Source organism: Siphateles boraxobius, unplaced genomic scaffold (assembly GCF_051911475.1).
Source record: "Siphateles boraxobius isolate OS27281-9 unplaced genomic scaffold, OSU_SipBor_1 18, whole genome shotgun sequence".
Taxonomy (NCBI): domain Eukaryota; kingdom Metazoa; phylum Chordata; class Actinopteri; order Cypriniformes; family Leuciscidae; genus Siphateles; species Siphateles boraxobius.
The window spans coordinates 6887502-6907409 of NW_027508788.1; the positions used below are offsets into that span (position 1 = coordinate 6887502).

The window sequence follows — 19908 nt, forward strand, 5'->3', positions numbered from 1 at the left end:
CAAAGTGCTGTACAGAAGGTATAAAATTAATAAGATGATTAAATGTCTAGTTTTAACAAAGCATATCCTAAACCTATATCACATTCCAATTTGCCTTATCAATGGCACATATTACCCCAGCACATGACTTGTAATATTATAGATAACTAATTAATTTGAATGGTTTGCTGCAATGAACAGGCTCAAATGAATGCATTTATAAAATCCTGATTTTAAGGGAAAACGGGCAGAATGGATTTAGATACAGTGAGAAAAATGTATACCCGATAAGCGTAAATATGGACTAAACAAATACACATGGGGCAAATGGTGAGTGAAACTTAATGAATAATGACTTTTCCAAATCTGAGAAAGCTTGCAGGACTATTTGTGGGTAGATCTGTAGGCAAAGATACTGTGTGGGCCAAGTCATCAATTTCCCATCCTTTTCCCAGAAGACCCTTCAAAGCATTTTGTGTTTCACCTTTGTTCTAAAATAAATTTCAGTTTGATCTAAAAAAAAAACCCTAATTCTTCAATTACTAAAGAGGTTTTCCAGAGGTCCCCGTGCAGCATCTTACATTTCATTTTCGTAAAATACAACCATTAGTTCTTGTCCTCTAATTACTGTAGATTGGACAATTCTTATTGGAACAAAAGTAAACAAAATAACTGGCCACATTTTGTCTAAAATATAAATATCCAGATATCAAAAATTTGGGGTTTTGAAAAAATAAAGTATCTTATGCTTACAAACGCTACATTTATTTGATCAAAAAGTCCGTAAAATTGTGTAATATAATCACAATTGAAAATAAATGTTCTATTTGAATATATTTTAAATGTAATTTATTCATGTGATGGCAAAGCTGAATTTTTAGCATCCATTACTCCAGTCTTCAATGTTACATGATCATTCATAAATTATTCTAAAATGCTGATTTGCTGCTCATTTTACGTTTCTTATAATAAGAATTTATTATAAGAATAAGAATTTTTTATCACAGTTAAAAACGGTCGTGCTGCTTATGTTTTTGAAACAGTGAAAAATATTTTTCAGGATTCTTTGATGAAAGCTCAAAAGAACAGCAATTATTTGAATCTTTTATACCATTTTAAATGTTTTTACTGTCACTTTTGATCAATTTAATTCGTCCTTGTGGAACCAAAGTTTGAATAATTATTCCCCCACCCCCCATATTTTTTTTACAGACCCCAAACTGTTTAATGGTAACTGTTTAAAGAAACATGGAAAATGAAGAAACTTGCTTGTCATATTCGCTGTTCATCACTATGTTTTTAGTTATGTTATAAAATATGAAATGTGGTTTATAGTTTTTCATAACATCACCCACAATTTTACTTCAAAAGTTCTCCATTCGAGTGATCAGACTAAACCACTAAAAAAAACAATTTTAAAAGAATTTGTTATTGGTATCATATAGTACATCAATCATTCATCAATAGTGACCAGAAATTTTCTTTTTACTCATTCAATCTGATAGCTCATGTTTGAGACCGTTTCATGCCTGTATCATATGCCAGTCTAATGCATTAGAGACTGACTGACAAAAGGTTGAGTGATCAAAAAGACATTGGCTGAGAAGGGGTTTGTGTGTGTGTGTAGGTGGCTTGTAGACTGATTCGTGTAAGGCTGCGTTTGTGTGTCTTAGGCTTGTTTCTGACGCATGTCCCAAGGAGGTCTGGCAGAGCGAGCATGCTGTCAGCAGTGAGCAAACTGACATCTCTCCCCCGCCACCCCGAGAGACAGACAGTACCCACAGACAAACAGAGCACATGTCAGGCTGTGACAACTGCTCTGAGGACTCTTATTTAGCATTCAAGTGAACCCTGTCCCTTTCTCACATTTGCGCATTCTATTTTTGCTCAACTCTGCATTGCGTTTCATGCTTGCCAAGCAATATCGCCAATGACAGGGTTTTTTATGGCAGCGGGGAAGGTTATTTTGCCACAATTGAAATGGCTAGCAGCTGTGGAAAGTGTTTAGTTATTGTATTGAAGTAGGGTGGCTGTTTGTGCGTCATAGAAACCGCTGTTTTCTTTTCTGAGTGTAACACAGCATCTTAACTGGTTGCAAAGCGACAAATTGACAAGCAAGTAAAGCTCTTCCTAGTTGATCCAAATTTCTGTCCTAACTAGCTGCAGCAGAACAAGCAAAACTACATTTTGTCAGTTGTTCACAATGAAACATCACTGGACCAATATCCAGCTCGTCATGAATGCTAAACCTCAAACATGAACAAACCTCAGAGAGATTGATTGAGGCTCTTAAGGGTACGTTTAAACGACAATGATATGATATACAGAGAAGTTTTTCCTTTGATTTTTCCGTGTATAGACAACACCAATGTCAAAACGATCCCCATTCACACGGATCCACGAAAACGACTAAAAACGCTGTATTCTACTGCCAGGCCGTTAGATGGCGCTGAAACATTATAGATTGAAGACATAATACGCATGTGCATGACGTCACTGTTTTCAGAGATCCACGTTTTTGTTGTTTACACGGAGACCGTTTTCAAAAACTTGCACTATGAATCCCGTTTTCAAAAGTTTGCGCTTCAGCCACCTAAAATGCATTTGTTGTGTAAATGAATGGCCAAAACGCATTAAAATGTTTACATTTTTAGTTGAAAACAGTGTTGTGTAAACAGCCCCTAAGCAATGTTCCCTCTATTTTCTTTTCTTGCTGAGCAAAACTTTTTTCTATTGGGCGGACATTTTTCGCCACCCGAGCAAAAATATTCTTTATACCTGACCTGTACAGCATACGTAGAAACACAATGGTTTCAACATTCAGTTGTAATTTTTAACTTGAATGTGCCATTTCTATTTTATTTGACCCTTGATGTAACTTATTGGTATTAAATCATATTTTTGAAAAACAAGCAGTTAATTAAGAAGTCACTAAATGAAGCACATTTTAGGTTACCTGATATATTTTTTACAGTGCTGTTAACTGTACAGTCTTTACCAAGAAATCCTATGAAAAATAATTTCTTATCTTCTGCAGGACAGTTCAATTCTTTACAATAATAGAATATAGTATGAAAGAAAAGTAAGCTGTTACACTGAGATGTTTTGGGAAAACCATAAAGTGTTTTTGTACAGTCAATTAATTGTGTACAGGAAGCATTAAACCATCAAAGTTAAATGATTGTTTATTGCTTATGAATTTCCAATATTTTCTTTAGCAGGGGGTTTCAAACTTTTTAATGGCAATGAGCCCTAAACCATACCCTTGTGAGATTCTTTATTTAGGCTTATAATATAATAAAATATAGACCTAATATAATATAATATAATATAATATAATATAATATAATATAATATAATATAATATAATATAAAGACAACGAATTGAAGTATTTGAAGTGATATAATATATCAGTTTAAATGCTTCAATTTGTTTACATATTATATTATTATAATATGAAAACAAACTGAAGCATTTAAATAGATCTAATAGCTAAATATTTTCAAGAAAAGTGAATATGTGAACTCTTTTATAGTAATCTAACCATGCCTGAAACTCCCCCCCACACAAAAACATCTATTTAAACTAATGATGTATTTTGAATTTGCAAGCGGCTGTGTATGTAATTGTAACCGTTCTGTGTCCATCAACCGTTATTTCCACCACTTTAATCAAACCACTCTTCTTTAAAACATTATGATGTGATTTTATTTCACTTGTCTTTGCGTTTCTCGTTGCCTCTCGTATTGAGCTATTTGGTCCGCACACAAGACTCACTGCCAATCACACGTGCTCACATCATTCTCTTTCTATGAAACCTGTAAACTGCATTCACCAGTTTTCACTCTATAGCGGTTGACCAGAGCACTGGAATTATTTCTCACTTAAACTACAATCAAATGGATTTCCCCACACATTTCGCGTCAGTCCTCTGCGTGGTATTTCATTCTTTTCTGCGCGGCCGCGGCTTCAGAAGTGCGCGACCGCGCACGCGCGCAGCTTAGAGGGAACATTGCCCCTAAGAAACATCAAATATTATACGACAAATCTACAAAAAGCTCATTTCCATCTGAGAGTCAAGTTAATTTGCAACCACACATCTCACAAATGCGACTTAATTTGTCTTATTTAAGGACAAAAGAAAATTGTGACTTTGTCTCGCTTTGCGAATTTGTTACTCATAATTGTGACTATATCTCATAAAGTGATTTTTTTTTTATCTCACAATTGCAACTTTTATTAAACATACTTGTGACTTTGTATTTAGCAATGTGACTTTATATGTTATAATTTTGACTTTATTTCTTGGAATTGTGAGTTTAAATCGCACAGTGTGACTTCATATCTCACAATGTACTTATTTCAAAATTGCTTATTTTAAATCTCACAATTCCCCATTTTATTTTGGCGGAATCAAGCTTCGGTACAAATTGCTCAAGGAAAACCACAAAAGAGCCATCAGGAGTACACTACAGAGTGCAAGAAAGTGTGCAAACACACATTGTTCTGATTGGCAAAGGTTTTATTTCACAGCATTTTTGCTTTCAGCACAGACTGAAAAATTGCTTGTCGCTTAAATCTTGCCACATCACGTCTGCTTTAGGACAAAGTTTTTAAAAAAAATGTAACCCAGTTAAAATCCCTGTCTTAATACAATCATCTGAGAATCTGTGGTCATTTCGGTACAAAACAATGCTATAGAATAAAGAGCTTGACCTTCATACAAATGAGGAAAAGCCTTTATATGCCTCCCAAAAGCCTCATCTATCTTGTTTTTCTCTCTTCATTGCCTCCAGTTCTGGATAAATGTTAGTATAGTGCATGTGTAAGTGTGTGTGTGTGTGTGTGTGTTGGATACTTACCATCCTCAACCTCATACTCTCTGTCCATCCATTCTTGGCCTGCTATCCTCCATTCAGCCTTGTACTTAAGGATAGGCACTCCTCCATCGGATTTAGGCTCATCAAACTCCACCATTGCTGTGCTAGAATAAGGCTCCAAGCGCTCGATAGAGGGGGCCGAAGGCACATCTAGAGAACACACACACATACACACACCCTGGAATATAACTAGTGTACTGTTCTGCACACACAAGCAGGGCACCACAAAAATGTGAGTGAGGCAATAGACAAACTGAAACAATGAAAAATTGTTATGGGCTTGGGGAACAGTTCACCAAGGGAACTGTTATTGCAGTGGCCAGTACAGTTTTCCCCTGAAGCACGAGTAAAATATCTTTCAGACAAACCAAAATATTGTTTAAAGTGGTCATATCATGAGGAATCAAATTTCCGTTGAACTTTTTCTGAAGAGTTTGATGTACTATGAAAACTGTACTGTAACTTTCAGAAAAAAATGAAGCTATAAAAAGGCTTGTTTTGAACTTCTGCAACCTTCGAACATTGGACGGGTACATTAATGGGCAAACTACTGTTTTCAAACAAGTTTCAAACGCTGCCCAAAACAGATTGCAATCCTGCTTAGTAGCTGAAATTAGACACACTCCTCTTTAAATGTGGGGAAGCTTGCCAAACCTTGAGCTGGCTCTGGCTGTGTCTGATGCTCTGCATATCCTCCCCAAGTATCCCAAAGTTAGAAACATGAATCTGATCATTTTTTGTGATCAGCTCCCTGATCATTTAAGTCGTTAAGATCTTAACAATTTGAGCGTCACGTTTTAATGTAGATTTGTTTTATAATGCTGTCAGAACGTAATGTAGAATTTACAAAAAAGTTTATAAACTATATTGGATGCAATCAGCAAATCCACAGCAAATTCATTTCTCATGTAAAAAGGTATTTATGTGGAAGTCACCATGAAATCAAAACTAACTCTTTTGTGTGTAGAGTTTTGCAGTATTTATAACAAATTATTTATCCATGCACATCATTATTTTTCTTAAATTCATGTGCCCTCAAAAATCTTTGATTAAAATTACTTCTCCCATTTGAGGTGACATCTTCACTGTCGTCCTGCCCTCACACCGAGACAAATATATATATATATATATAAAAAAACCTTACTAGCTGGTATTTTTTCTAATCAAACCATTTTCAGAGCGATAATATTACAGAGGGAATGCATAAAAAGAACGGTAAAATACTGATTCTGCTTAGAGTGAACTAAACAATTGCTTGAATTTTATTTTTGGTTTTAGATTTTTTTCCCTCAACAAAATGATTTACTAACAATATACCTCAACCTATACATGGCTCTTATAAAATGAATCTCCTTCCCTCACAGAACACATTTACTCAGTAACACACATTTAGGGAAATGTGACTTTATCGCACAATAAATACTATGGCTGTGGGAGTGTGGTGGCTCTAAAACATGTGAGGAAAAAAGAGGCGTCACTCCTGCACTGCCTCATCGCATTGAGACTAAATAATCACCTCACTGCCTTCCACACCATTTCACATCTGCCCCACTTTACAGAGCACCAAAAATATCAGAGGTAGCGTCGCATTTAACCGTCAAATCTGCAGCCTGAAAATTATACCCTGCTGTTTTTATTACCCAAGAGTCTCAGCCTAAAAAATACGAGCCCAGGCACTGATCTAAAGCTAACACATCCCAGTCTGGAGGAGATTACCTTTCACATACCTTGTGTATTATGAATGCGTACCAAGAGGGATTTTAGAATTGGTTTTACTGTGTTAAGACACCCTTTGTGAGAAATGATTTGTGAACAGCTAATTAGAACCTCAAGAATGACAACAATTTGTGTTTGATAGTGATTCATAAGTGTAAAACAGTTACTAATTTTGTTCATCATCCTCTAAACATTCACAAACCTGCTTGAATCAAAATGAAATCCTTTGACTCTGTGCCGATGACATTAGTAGCCGTACAGTTGTAGTCGCCAAAGTCGTTCTGGGACACCGGAGTGACCTGTCAGAGAAAAAAAGACACGTCAAGGCACTACCTCTCTTCTCTCTTAGCTAGCATGACATTAGCTGGTTAAGGGAAGCTCATTCATTACCATGGCAAGCAGTATTAATTAATAGTAATTACTGAGTGACAGAGAGAGAGAGAGAGAGAGAGAGAGAGAGAGAGAGAGAGAGAGAGAGAGAGAGAGAGAGAGAGAGAGAGAGAAAGAGAAAGAGAGAGAGAGAAAGAAAGAGAGAGAGAGAGAGAGAGAGAGAGAGAGAGAGAGAATGGGTGTGTACTATTGCCATTAGCTTCAACAGCAAAATGTGCCATCAGAGACAGTAACCACGTTTCCATCACAAATTTGCGCAAAACTTTTGCGATATTTTCTAAATGTCGATAAAAAAAAAATCATAAAATGTAATATTTTCTGTATTTAGATGCACCAGATTATACAATCTGTGCTTTGCAATACTCTAAAAACATTAGGCTGGTCATTCACAATGTGTCATTAACTTAATTATTGTAATTAATGTTATTGGCCAGTAATGCGAAACCAAAATCAAACAGTGAAGCTGTGAAGAACTGAAATGACATGAATTATTCTGCCACACACTAAAAACAAGTCATTATATTCTCAGCACTTGTGGGCAGATATGGGTGTGCACTATTTTGTTCATAAATGAAGAACAGAAAAACAATAATTATTGTATTTGCTCAATGTACTATCGTCAGGCACTATTGCTATGGTTTAATGTCAAATGCTAAAGAGTTCTGAAGTATACTGAAAATGAGCTCAGAAAGCAATTATTAGTGTCAACATGTCTTTAGTGTTGAAACTTCAATGAGGGGGCATCTAAAGGCTGATGGGTTTGAGTGGTGATGCAGTACCTCTAGGAAGCTGACTGTGGGAGTGTTGTAGATCTTGACGTTGGTGGTATTAGCGTTAGGCAGCATCTGGCCGTCACGGAACCACGAAATGGAGGCGCCCGGGTGAGCGAGGGCCTCGCAGGTGAGGTTAGCCGGATTACCCTCCCAGGTGTACACCGCCACAGGGCCCTGGATCTTTGGAGCATCTGTAATTATACACAGTGTCAGTAAAGTGCAACCAACACAAGGACTGTTATAGAGAAAGACCTTGAGGCAAAAATATGATGGCTTCCAGCTGGCATATATTAACCATCATCCCCTCAACGACCTTTCAGAATTGTGATTTCTGATATCTGCTATTACAAACCAGGTGGTAGTTCTAGAATGAAGTCTATTGTCTGTTGTGAGTGTTGCTCACCATGGCTAACTAGACTTTCCACTCCACGATTGATACATGCAGTAGAGTAATCACAATTCCCATAAAGCTGTTGTGATAACAAACATATCCACTCAAATCTTATCGCTATCTCAGGACCACTGGCTGCAACACCACTGCTCAGATAATCTGGACACCCCAATGTCTCTCTTTGGATGGAACAGGCAATGAAATCTTATCACGACAACAGTGGCTGAAATGAATATTGGGAAACGTAAGAATCTAAATGATTTCATGTGCAATTTTAGTGGAACACATTTTTATTGTGTAAACGGCAAAACTTTGCATAAAGATGCTTACTAATTCGACATGGCTAGAACTCAGCATGTCTTTCCTATTGGCTGCCAGCCCGAGACTCCATTTTTACTGAGGCTGAGTACTATTTCAATAAAACAACATAAAAAAAAAACTCTTTAAAATGAAACCTCGAAGTAAAAAGTGGGTAAAAAAACACTGAACAAGAGACTCCAGCTTAGACCAAAAGTGTCTGAGTATGGGAGGGAACAATCTCATCTAGGATCATTTGAAGCAGACAAAGCACCTTTTCTTATCGCTAATTACCGCGAAACGCTCCATGCACTCAACCAAGAAGCTGATTACTGACAAACCGCGCTGTGGCAAACTGCATTTCCACACAATTTCTATCAATTGCTCATTGTGATACTATATCAGGAACGGGAGAAGATTTTTGGGGCAAGAAAAATTTATCCAATTAGGCTTACATTGCACTTCAAGCTTCACTCCCTCCCACTTTTCTGAATTAGATTGTGGGAATGCTTTAAAATGCACAAGCAGATGAAAATAACTTTAAAGCTAGCTTTACTGCAAAATGGCACAAAAGTGCACTCAGCCAACTGCAGTAAACATAATCTGATAAAAATAAGCGTTTGCTCTGAAAATTGAGTTTTAAGAATGTGAAGATGGCAGTATTTCATTTCACATGAAGAGCTCTAACTGTAAGAAATGAGCCTAGGAATCAACTTTAATTTGTTTGAAACAGACATAAAAAAGCCTTCAAACCATATTTTCCTATCAGTTTCTTTTGTTATAAACTCAAAAAAAAAAGAAGTAAAAAAGATCATATCATAAAAATTCACTGAATAGCATCTTTGAATATTCAGCAAAAAATACCAGTTCCATGCTGTTTAAGCTGGTTTATGCTGGTCTGGGGCGGGTTTAGCTGGTGGATCTACTGTTGGTTAAAAAGTTAAAAGTTATTTAGTTAAGACCCTCATAGATTATGTTCACTCTGTCAGTCCAGATCTGATTATTTGTGTATCCTATTGGAATCTTATCTAAATTACTGACTGTCCTGTGGCACTCTTTCGTTTTTTGGAATATCTGCATTGGTTTCTATGGAAATTACGTTGCTTTAGTAGGTTTACGTCAAAAACAACAACAATGTGGAGGGGTTTTCAATGCAGATCTTGTCTTTTTTACAACATGGCAATGTGTAGCAACTGCACTGGACTACTGCGTCTTCTGAGGCAGCGGCTAAAATGTAGCAGGGTGGTATGGCCGTTTTTTTTCGTGCTGCCATCTTCGCCAGTCTTAAAATTCAACATGTCTCCATTATAATGTAATTTTCTGCTCGACCTGCACTGCAATACAACCTTGTTTGTTTTCTAATGTAAAATGTCTGCAGCGACTTTCAGCATGTTTCCCATAACAACGTCTGACGTGTTTACATTTTACGTGGCGTGAGAAAGTCACATAAACCACGCCAAATCCGATTAGAGCGGTCAGACTAAAACGGATTTCCAGAAATGCGAATTGAATAGGATTTCAAACCACATATGAATGTAGCTTATAGCGGATATGTAAAAAACTCATTTCATGTGATTCTTTTGCTGTTAACACTTGCTAAATGTGATCGGATTCCAATCGGATATGCACAAAAATCAGATTTGGACTAAACGAGGCTATAGATCCAGCATCCAAAACACAGTTTTGCTGGTGTTTTCAGCAGGATAGTAGCCAAGAAAGACCAAAGGAACATTTAAAAAACACAATATGTCCACTTTTTGAGCTTCAACACATTTGCCCCCAAAAAAAGGATAAAGAGAGAAGTTAAGTGTTTAGCTTACAGCGCACTTCCAGGTACATGCTCTGGATGTCCTGACCAATGGAGTTGCGGGCAGTGCAGAGGTACTGGCCGGCATCGGTGAACTGCACGTACTTTAGAGTCAGAGAGGACACACGAGCATCACTGCGTACAATCACGTTACCATCCAGACTCTAGGGGAAAGAAAGAAAAGAGAGAATGAGAGTAAGAAAAAGATATGTAAAACAGAAGGAACTTAGTCAAAGTTAAACCTAAACGACAGTGCTAGAGGCACAAGGGGGGCTTTAACCCTTCGGAGTCTTGGGCTATTTTGGCCGTTTTTGAGTACTTTTATTTTTTTTAAATTTTGCAACATAAACAAATGTTTACCATACCAATGTTTGGTATACTTTTTTTCAGCACAACATCACCTATATGATCAGACAATTAGTTTTTCACTTTGATGTACTCTATCAACATACTGGACCCAAAATCACACAAAAAACACAAAATCCAAATAGAAAAATTATAGCTTTTCTACTAAAAAAACCACAAACATGCTCAATGAAGCATTTTAAAAGGTTTAAAATGTAAACACAAGTTGTAAATGTCAAGATATACAGGTACAATTCAGATATAATCAACCTATATACAAAAAAATATGATTTACAAAAAAAAGGGGGTGTAGCCATAGGCTTTTTTTCTTTCTTTTTAGCTCAGCCACTTTTTAAAAAATGTTGTGCACACAATTATTCAGAGAGCTATATTTAAGGCCTTGCATTCCCAGAGTATGAGGGTTCGAAAATAGTGCAAATACAACATAAAAAATGTAAAATTGAGATAAAATTAAACTATATGCAGCAAAAAGCAGGTGTGGCAATAGGCGTTTTTTCTTTTCTTTTTTGCTTAGAAACTCTACAAAACACTTCATGTACAATTACACAGATAGCTACATTACAGGGATTTAATTCCTTGAGTCAGAGGGGTTCCCCAATAGTGCAAATATACCATACAATAGGTAAAATTAACACAAAATCAAATTATACATACAACTATTTATAACAAATATCAGGTGTTTTTTTATTTTTATTTTTTATCTGTGCCTCTCCTCAAAACAGTTTATCTAAATCTACTCCTAAACTACCTAAACTATCTACACTACTCCTAAACTACTCTCAAAATCTACTCAAACTCTTCCAAAAACTAGCAATAATCTCTCTCTATATATAACGTATATATGTCTCTCTTTATCAACTCCGTAAATCCTCTGCGTTTCAATTTCGCGTCTTTGCTCAGTTGGCTCCTCCTCCTTTCCCTAAAATGTGCAGCCTGAATAGCAGAGTCAGCAGATTCACACATTTTTCTCAGTTTTGTTTTATGACAAAAACCGACGAAGTTATTAGAATAAATGCAACGCCTGTCGCATCCCATCTGGCGTTCTTTTACGAACGCGTCAGTATTTTTTTATATAAAGTTTAAATGAGCATATCTCCGTTTTTACTTGGTCTATCAACACAAAACAAAAAGTAAAATAGAATTTCAAGCCAGCACTTTCGACAGAATTGGACGGCAGCGCTCAACGTGACTTTGTTTTTATGCTTCGACGTCTTAAACTGGTCATGTAACTTGATCACGCCAGCGTGATCGGCGACCCCGAAGAGTTAAAGCTCACCCAAAAATGGAATAAAAATGAAAAATGTCTTCATTTTCTCACCCTCATGTTGGTTCCAAACCTGTGACATTCTTATACAGCATGAAACACAAAAGACGACATACTGAGGCTTCACAACAGACACAAAAGAACCATAAAAGTATTGTAAAAGTAGTCCATTTAACTTCTATATATTCCAAGTTATTTGGGAGGAGAAACCGATTAAATGTAATAATTTCAAATAAAATCTTGACATTTACCTCTTAATGAAAGAAGCAGAAATCATTCAACTGATTCACTGAAAAGATACGACACAAAAGAATGATTCAATCAAACCAAGGAAAGGTGTTCCAGTGAGTAACAACTTTAGGTCTGTCGTACAGGTTTGGAAAGTCAAGAGGGAGAGAAAATTATGACATTTTTTCATTTCTTCGGTGAAAAATTATCCAGATTCTTTATATCATTCCTTCACACAACTACAGACGCCAGTTGAATGGAAGAGGGACGGTATTTCTTTGTTTCAGCCTCTGTCTTTGGGCTCAGGGGGGTATTTTGGGAGACAGTGAGGCAGGGATCAATAATGAAGTGGACCACACAGCAGGGGCCACTTTAAAGCCTATTTAAACAGCACAGCTGGGACAATCTGCTAACAGTTTTCCTCCTCGGCTCCATCCCGCACACAAGCACATGCTCTTTAGCTCATTCTGCATTTACTCTGCTGACCATCTCTGGTTACTATGGTGATCTGACATCCTATGGTTGAAGGGGCTTTGAATTCGGCAATCAATAGTAGTTCCAGCTGTTACAATGAAAACCCAGCATGCAATTCATCGTGGCTCTGCGTTGTTTGCATTTCAAAGCCTTTCTTTTTAGCTTTCTTGGTAGTTTCACAAGATTTTAAAAGCAACTAAAAAGGCCCTTCAGATCAGCTTCCAAAAGGAGCGAATTTACATCTTTACCCTGCTAATTCTTTCATACTTATTAAACATGCAGCATTTATGACCTCATGCTTATTGAGAACAGCATGGACTATTTGTACTTTTCATTTGTCACACCACATAACCATTTAAAATGAAGTGAAGGTAAAAAAAAAAGTGTTTAAAAAGTAAATGGTGACAAGTTAAAGGACCTACTTTAAGATGTACAGTTTCCAACTAAAGCCCTAAGATGCCACAAATTATTATTAAAAAAAAATAAAAAAAAATGAAATGTAAGAACATTACATTTGTTTTTTTCTCAAGAGCATGACATTTTCAAACCAAACCTTACCTAATCTAACCTAACCTAACCTAACCTAACCTAACCTAACCTAACCTAACCTAACCCTACCCATAAGTTATCCCTAAAGTCCGAGGGGGATGATAGATGAATAACACAGCACCTAACTCTGGTTGTAAGCCTAAACTAGACATAAACTGTAAACGTGTCCCTCAAATCTGATTGGTTGATAGGAACGTTGTTCCAGGATCAACAAAGATTTTGATCCAGGAACATGTTGTATTGGTGAAATCATGTTCGCCGTGTCTTAAACGCCGTGTCTGAATGGCCCTTAAAGGAGAACTCCGGCGCAAAATGAACCTGGGGTGTAATAACACATTGGTACCGAGTCGACTGTTCTCTGGGATTTGTTTTCATGATAATCGAGTGTAAAGAGTTTTATCTCTTAAAACTGTTTAGCTTATAACGCTAGTATATGTGGCATATAATAAGTAAAAAGAGATCGCTAGTTAATACCACTAACAAGGCTCAAAATAGCCCCACACTAACACGGTAGCTTAATGAGGGTCTCTACATACAAACCGAAGCACTGAGAACTTTGTAAGTGTACAGACAGTTTAATAATAATATACTTTATAAAGACAGTACCATCGCGTATACAGGCAGGAGCCATCTTTGGAAAACAGCCTCGACCAGTCGAACCACTAACGCCGTGCTAAGTGAGCTGAACTGTGAGATTCCAAGTCACAGTTCAGCTCGTAGCACGGCGTTCGTGGTTCGACTGGTCGAGACTGTTTTCCAAAGATGGCTCCGTGATGGTACTGTCTTTATAAAGTATATTATTAAACTGTCTGTACACTTACAAAGTTCTCAGTGCTTCGGTTTGTATGTAGAGACCCTCATTAAGCTACCGTGTTAGTGTGGGGCTATTTTGAGCCTTGTTAGTGGTATTAACTAGCGATCTCTTTTTACTTATTATATGCCCCATATACTAGTGTTATAAGCTAAACAGTTTTTAGAGATAAAACTCTTTACACTCGATTATCATGAAAACAAATCCCAGAGAACAGTCGACTCGGTACGTGTGTAATGTGTCATTACACCCCAGGTTCATTTTGCGCCGGAGTTCTCCTTTAACATTTTAGGGGATCTCAGTTTTTTAACTTGAGGCAATTTAAAAAAATTTTTTTTTAATATATAGTTTATTGATTATTCCATATTTATAATAATTATAAATTATCTAATATTTATTTTGGCTCTCGATTTAATTGGCTACACATTGAGAGTTAAGCACCTTGTGAATGGGACTGAAAAAAAGTCCATGGACATGTTATGCATCAACTAACCATATGTTACCCATACTGTTCGTTAGTGACATGTTGGTTCCACGTTGTAAACTTCAAAAGAAGAAATTAAATGGAAATCCACAGTTTAATGACACTGATGTAATTTACAAAAATATTAATTGACTGAATGCATCTGACTCGCATAATGTGACCCATGTTAATCAGAGAGTGCAGCCTCTTCCATGACACGTTTAAATAGATTTATTAGTCATGCCATCTGACACCATATTACTCAGTTAACAAACATGAGTTGCTCCTATGCTGAAGCCAACAGCCACGATAATCACACGGATACTCAATCCCGTTCATTAGCTACAGGACATTTAGGGAGAAAAATGTGTAGCCGTCACACCTTGATATTAACAATAAGCATTGTTGACATTCATAACGAGTATTCAATGCAGCAGAATGAATAAAATAAGCCTGTGAGAGCCAGATGCACTCTACATTTTTCGTGCTTAGCGGAGCATACTTTGTTTTACTTACGCTACGACGTTGTTATTGGATGTACATGCGTACTGAATTGAAAATGGAATGCTGCTTTCAGCATTGACAGCAGACAGCTCAGCGTATGATTCACATTTTTCTTTAAATGAAGCTACGGCAAAATGTGAACATTAGCGTGCACCTTTCATCAGTGCCACAGACGGTCCCCTGACAGCATGAAAAAGACATCCGGGAAATAAGACATTTCTGAAACCTGCAGTGGCACTTCATTTATAAAGTGCCTGTTCAATGGTCAGTGAGAAATTTGACTGCGAGCGGAATGGAGTGTGCGCAGCGCTGAAATCCAATCAATTCCCAAACTTGATTTAAGGTGTGGTGGCTTAGTCACGATCTGAGGGATTGAGTGCTTTAAGTAACAACCAGGGTCTCGACCATAAATTCCATCCTGCTTGTGCCTCACGTTCAGAGGGCTGTTAGCATGCAGGTCTGTCGAGCGGGTCCCCTCCCGTTGCATAGTAATTGACAGTAAGCCAGCATACGCAGCGTCTCTCCTGTTTTATGTGTGTACGTAGGGCTGGTCGCATATAAACCTTCACGATTTCTTTGAAAGTTAACCTTGAACGCTTCCGGCAAATCACTTTGTGCCTCTACCTCCTCGTCGGTTGTCAAATGTAGCAGAAAACAGAAGCGAGGAGAGAGAGAATGTTTCGGCTTACGTTTCAGCACAGAAATGCAATCGCGGGTCGGTGCGTATCTTATCTTGCCTAATAGAGAACGCAGGAACCCCATCCGTTTCTCCTGAAAGAGCAGACAACCAACGGTGGATCAAAACCAGAGCTCACATACAAGGTCTTTCGTGTGTAAAAAAAAGTTTTTTTTATTTTCCCATAGAAAATAGTAGGTGATGGCAATCATAATTGTATTACTGCACTGACAGAGACAACGTTAAAAAAGGTGTTGCTGACTGTCTGTGTGGAAAGTGAGTCAAAAGGTGTCCTGCACTTCACATTTCACGCTAGCATTCTAGCACAGACAAGATGGATCACAGTGTGTCCAAAAGCGGATGAAAATAAATCTGAACTTTTGATAAAGATGGCCTAGCTTGTAATTGATACAAGACATGTTGAGAAATAGTTGCCCTGAGCTGGTCTGCAGGAGTCAAAGTCTAGACAGTGAGCAGGATGGACATTCCACGATTGAATGAAAATTACATTTGAAAAAGGTAATATACTGTAGTACATGCCGGTTACTGACATTGTTACTATTAGAGAGAGGAAATTATATATTAACTTCTAGAAGGGCTGTCAAAATATCAGAATTGCAGAAATCAATGGAAGTGAAATTATTCATGATTCACATAATATATATATATATATATATATATAATGCTTAGCATAATCTTGCATGATTATTAGATATAACACATTAAAACTGATTCACTGCCAATTGAGTATGTACCAGTAACAGTACAGTTTATTTTTTAGGCTTAACTTTGTGCTCATGTTTGATTTTAGAGGGTTTATTAAAACTACTAAAGTTATGCAGCTGTGAACAGGCCGTGGTTTTCTCTTTTTCCGGTCAATTGTGTGGCAGGTCCATTAACATTTCAAAGCAGAAGTATTGATATTCTAGCACATCACACATAATTTTATCCACCTGTTTGCATTTGCTAAAGACATATCCAACAACTGTTTTTACATTAACACATCGGCGTGATGGGCATTTTGAACAAGAAGTGCATTTGACCGTTCGTGCATGAAGCGTTACATGGAGGCATGAATGCACTTCACAGCGCAAGCGCACAGTATGTGTGAGCAATGAGCATTCAAAGGCACTCGAGTCAGTACTGTTTATAATGTAAAAAGATTGTACTCCTGAATTTTTAGTCTTTAACTCACAATCTCTTAACTATTCCAATACTCTTGATGGAGTAATTTCCTTGTCTTTGACTCAGAGGAAAAGCACATGTTTAAAGCCAAACACAATGGTGTTTTTTTATCTGTAATCCTGAGGATTAAAAACATGAAGTGATGTGTGGGCAATCCCATAACTGCATCCTTTCATCTCAGCAGATCAGATAAACAGTCCTTCCCACACAATCCGAATCCACACAGCATCTGAATCATTCTTAATCAGCAGTGCAGAACACAGATGAATTCTTTCTCTGACAGATGAATAAAGCAAGTAAAAGAATAACATTTCAGATTCAAGCATGCAATCACTTGCTCATACTGTGCATATACAGCTTAAGTCGACATGAAATCAAAACGAACCTATTTACTTTATTCTTAATGCAAGTTCCTGGTCTATTATTCTTAATAATCATAATGTATTTTCCCTTTCCACTGACGTCACAGGCCATGCAAGCTTTTGGACGATGTTCACCAATAACAAGCCAATATTTTAGCAAACATTTGGTCCGGTATGCATCTTTTCCCATCAACAAATGGATAACATACAGTCTACAAATACACCCTGCGACACAAATATGACATTACAGAAGTAAATCGTTTTCCATGTTGACCATTTAAGTTATTGTATTCATCTCTGACATGTGGCGTACGAGTTTTGGTATGGCATAAGTGAGGGTTAGTCTATTTATGTTAACAGAAGCTTGTGCTGTCTGAAACTGGAGTTGGTTATAGCTGTGTTAGTGTCTCCTTTAGTGCTGCTACATTCCCCTCTCTGAATCTATGGGAGAACACTGAGTGTTGGCTCATACTCTAAAGAAATACCTGGCATGTTTCAAGGCTTGAAGCCCTTGCTCTAACACCCTCTCTTTATTTTCTTCCTCAGTCCCTTGAGAAAGTTTGTCCAAGGGGATTTCATAAAGGGAAAAAAAGGGCTCAGTTATTCTACCAAGAAATGAGAAGAAATAAAAACTTCACAGCTTAGAAAGACCAAATAGGATTGTCACAATTTATGTTTACAGAAGCTATCCAAAAATGTGCAATATCCTGCCTATAAAGAAAAGGAATGACATTACAATCATTGTAGACAAGGGATGCCATTTCATCAGATGTGACGTGTGTGGGTGTGTGTGTGTGTCTACAGGATTTCGAGGGTAAAAGAGAGCCAACACTTGATGTTCTAGAGTGATAAAGGGCTTCTCTAGGATTAGTGAGCATCCTGGCTACGTTTGAAGCAGCCCTACCTTGTGTTTCTCAGGTCGAGTCCATGAAGCCTGGGAGGATAGATACATGTAAAGCAAAACATGACACAAATGTGAAAAAGCCTTAAAAAGAAAAATCAGCAGGCGCTCAATTATACAGGCATCGCACATGCACGTTATTCAGAGCAGACAGCTTGTGAAGCTCCAAAGAGTTTAATCAAATCAAATTTTATTTTAGTAATTGTACCATACCCACAGGCAATAGACCTCTAAATAATAAACTGACTTTTTACTTTGTATTTGTTTATATGTGTGTGTGTATAATATATACAGTATATACATGGGCGACATATTTGTCATGGAGTTTCGCGATGTGAGCCATCAGCTAGTCAGGCCTTCACAGACAGCGCACGTAGCGAGATCCAAATCCACATGAATGGCCCGTTCAAAGCTAGTCTACTCTCTAGTAAACGTTGGACACCTCTTTATGTTCATCTTGACTGTGCCGATGAACACTGCATCGTGTGGAATACATTTTTCTTGCTTGCACCGACTGAAATCACACAAGAGAAACACCATGAGACAGGAGATTGCAGTAGGCTACGGAACATTGAACGGGCCATTCATGTGGATTTGGATAAAAAAACAGTCAACTGCTTTGATGCCATGCCAGGTGGTGCCGTTGATGCCATTTAGCCCTTCACAGTGGCGTAGTGGACGGGCATGCATGATTATTTATTAAAAAATAATAACAATTATTTGTAACACTTTACAATAAGGTTCATTAGTTAACTAGTTAACATGAACTAAGAATGAACAACACTTCTTTCGCATTTATTAATCTTAGTTCATATTAATTTCACCATTTACTCATACATTATTAAAATCAAAAGTTGTATTTGTTAACATTAGTTAATGCACTGTGAGTGTGAACTAACATGAACAATCAATGAACAGCTACATTTTTAACTAACATTAACAAAGATTAATAAATACTGTAACAAATGTATTGCTCATTGTTAGTTCATGTTACTTAATACATTAACTAATGTTAACTAATGAACCTTATTGTAAAGTGTTACCTAATTATTATTAGGCTACTTTTATTATTAAATGAATACTACAATAATTTCATAGCGCATCACCATATAACCGACGCGCTATGAGGATAAAAAGATTAGTTAGATTAGCTCCTCATCAAAAACAATTTGTTCAACATGAAATGCTTCTCGATTCATTAAAATATTTTTTTTTCAATTTGATTAATCTCCTATCGTCTCGGAGAGAATATGCGCTATTAATGCAGCGTCAGATGCCTAAAGCTCGGTTAGTTTTTACTTAGTTTCTGTAGTGAATAATTGACTGTGGTTTAAGACTTCTTCACCAGCATGACTCTCACACAAAGATTGCACATTGCTGGCGTGATATGATATCCACTGGCTTGCCATCATTGTTTAAAATGGAAAAATATTTTTAATATTGCGACATGGCATTTTTCTTTATCACCATGTTGCTTGCAAAACAATGGACAATGATTCGCAATCGTGTGCATCATTTCCCAAGATAATAAATTAAAGTCCCCCTGTAGTCAATAATTTTATCCCTTAAAACTCATTTTTGATCACCAAAATTACATATTTAAACATGTTTCCCTTGAAATTCTTTTTCTTCATGCCTTAAAATAGCTTAAATGCAACTCTACACCGTTGGCCTCATTAAGTATACGTGGTTCTATGAATATGCAAATTAGTCCCGCCTCTTGTTTCTGACGTCAGAATCACCAGCGATTTCACAGATTTTGAGACTGTCTTTAAATCACTGCAATTTTAAGGAGAAAATACTTAGCAATAGCGTTGATTTATGAATTTGCACATGGTTTGTCTTAAAGCATATAAAAAAATACCACATAGACCTATAAACAACATTAAAA

General features: G+C 37.0%; 1 protein-coding gene across 16 annotated transcripts in view; it reads right to left on the reverse strand.

The window, feature by feature from the left end:
• ncam1a (neural cell adhesion molecule 1a) overlaps window positions 1-19908 on the reverse strand; it is a 257883-nt gene that overhangs the window by 35970 nt on the left and 202005 nt on the right. For 9 of the 16 annotated variants that reach the window (XM_077233153.1, XM_077233155.1, XM_077233150.1 and 6 more), the window contains exons 9-13: window positions 18021-18050; window positions 10248-10398; window positions 7746-7930; window positions 6779-6875; window positions 4843-5010 (exon numbers count right to left, since the gene is read on the reverse strand). In XM_077233153.1, coding sequence (XP_077089268.1) covers window positions 4843-5010; window positions 6779-6875; window positions 7746-7930; window positions 10248-10398; window positions 18021-18050 — 631 coding nt within the window. The remainder of the gene's footprint in view (window positions 1-4842; window positions 5011-6778; window positions 6876-7745; window positions 7931-10247; window positions 10399-18020; window positions 18051-19908) is intronic. The other 7 variants (XM_077233156.1, XM_077233151.1, XM_077233154.1 and 4 more) reach the window with 1 other exon arrangement.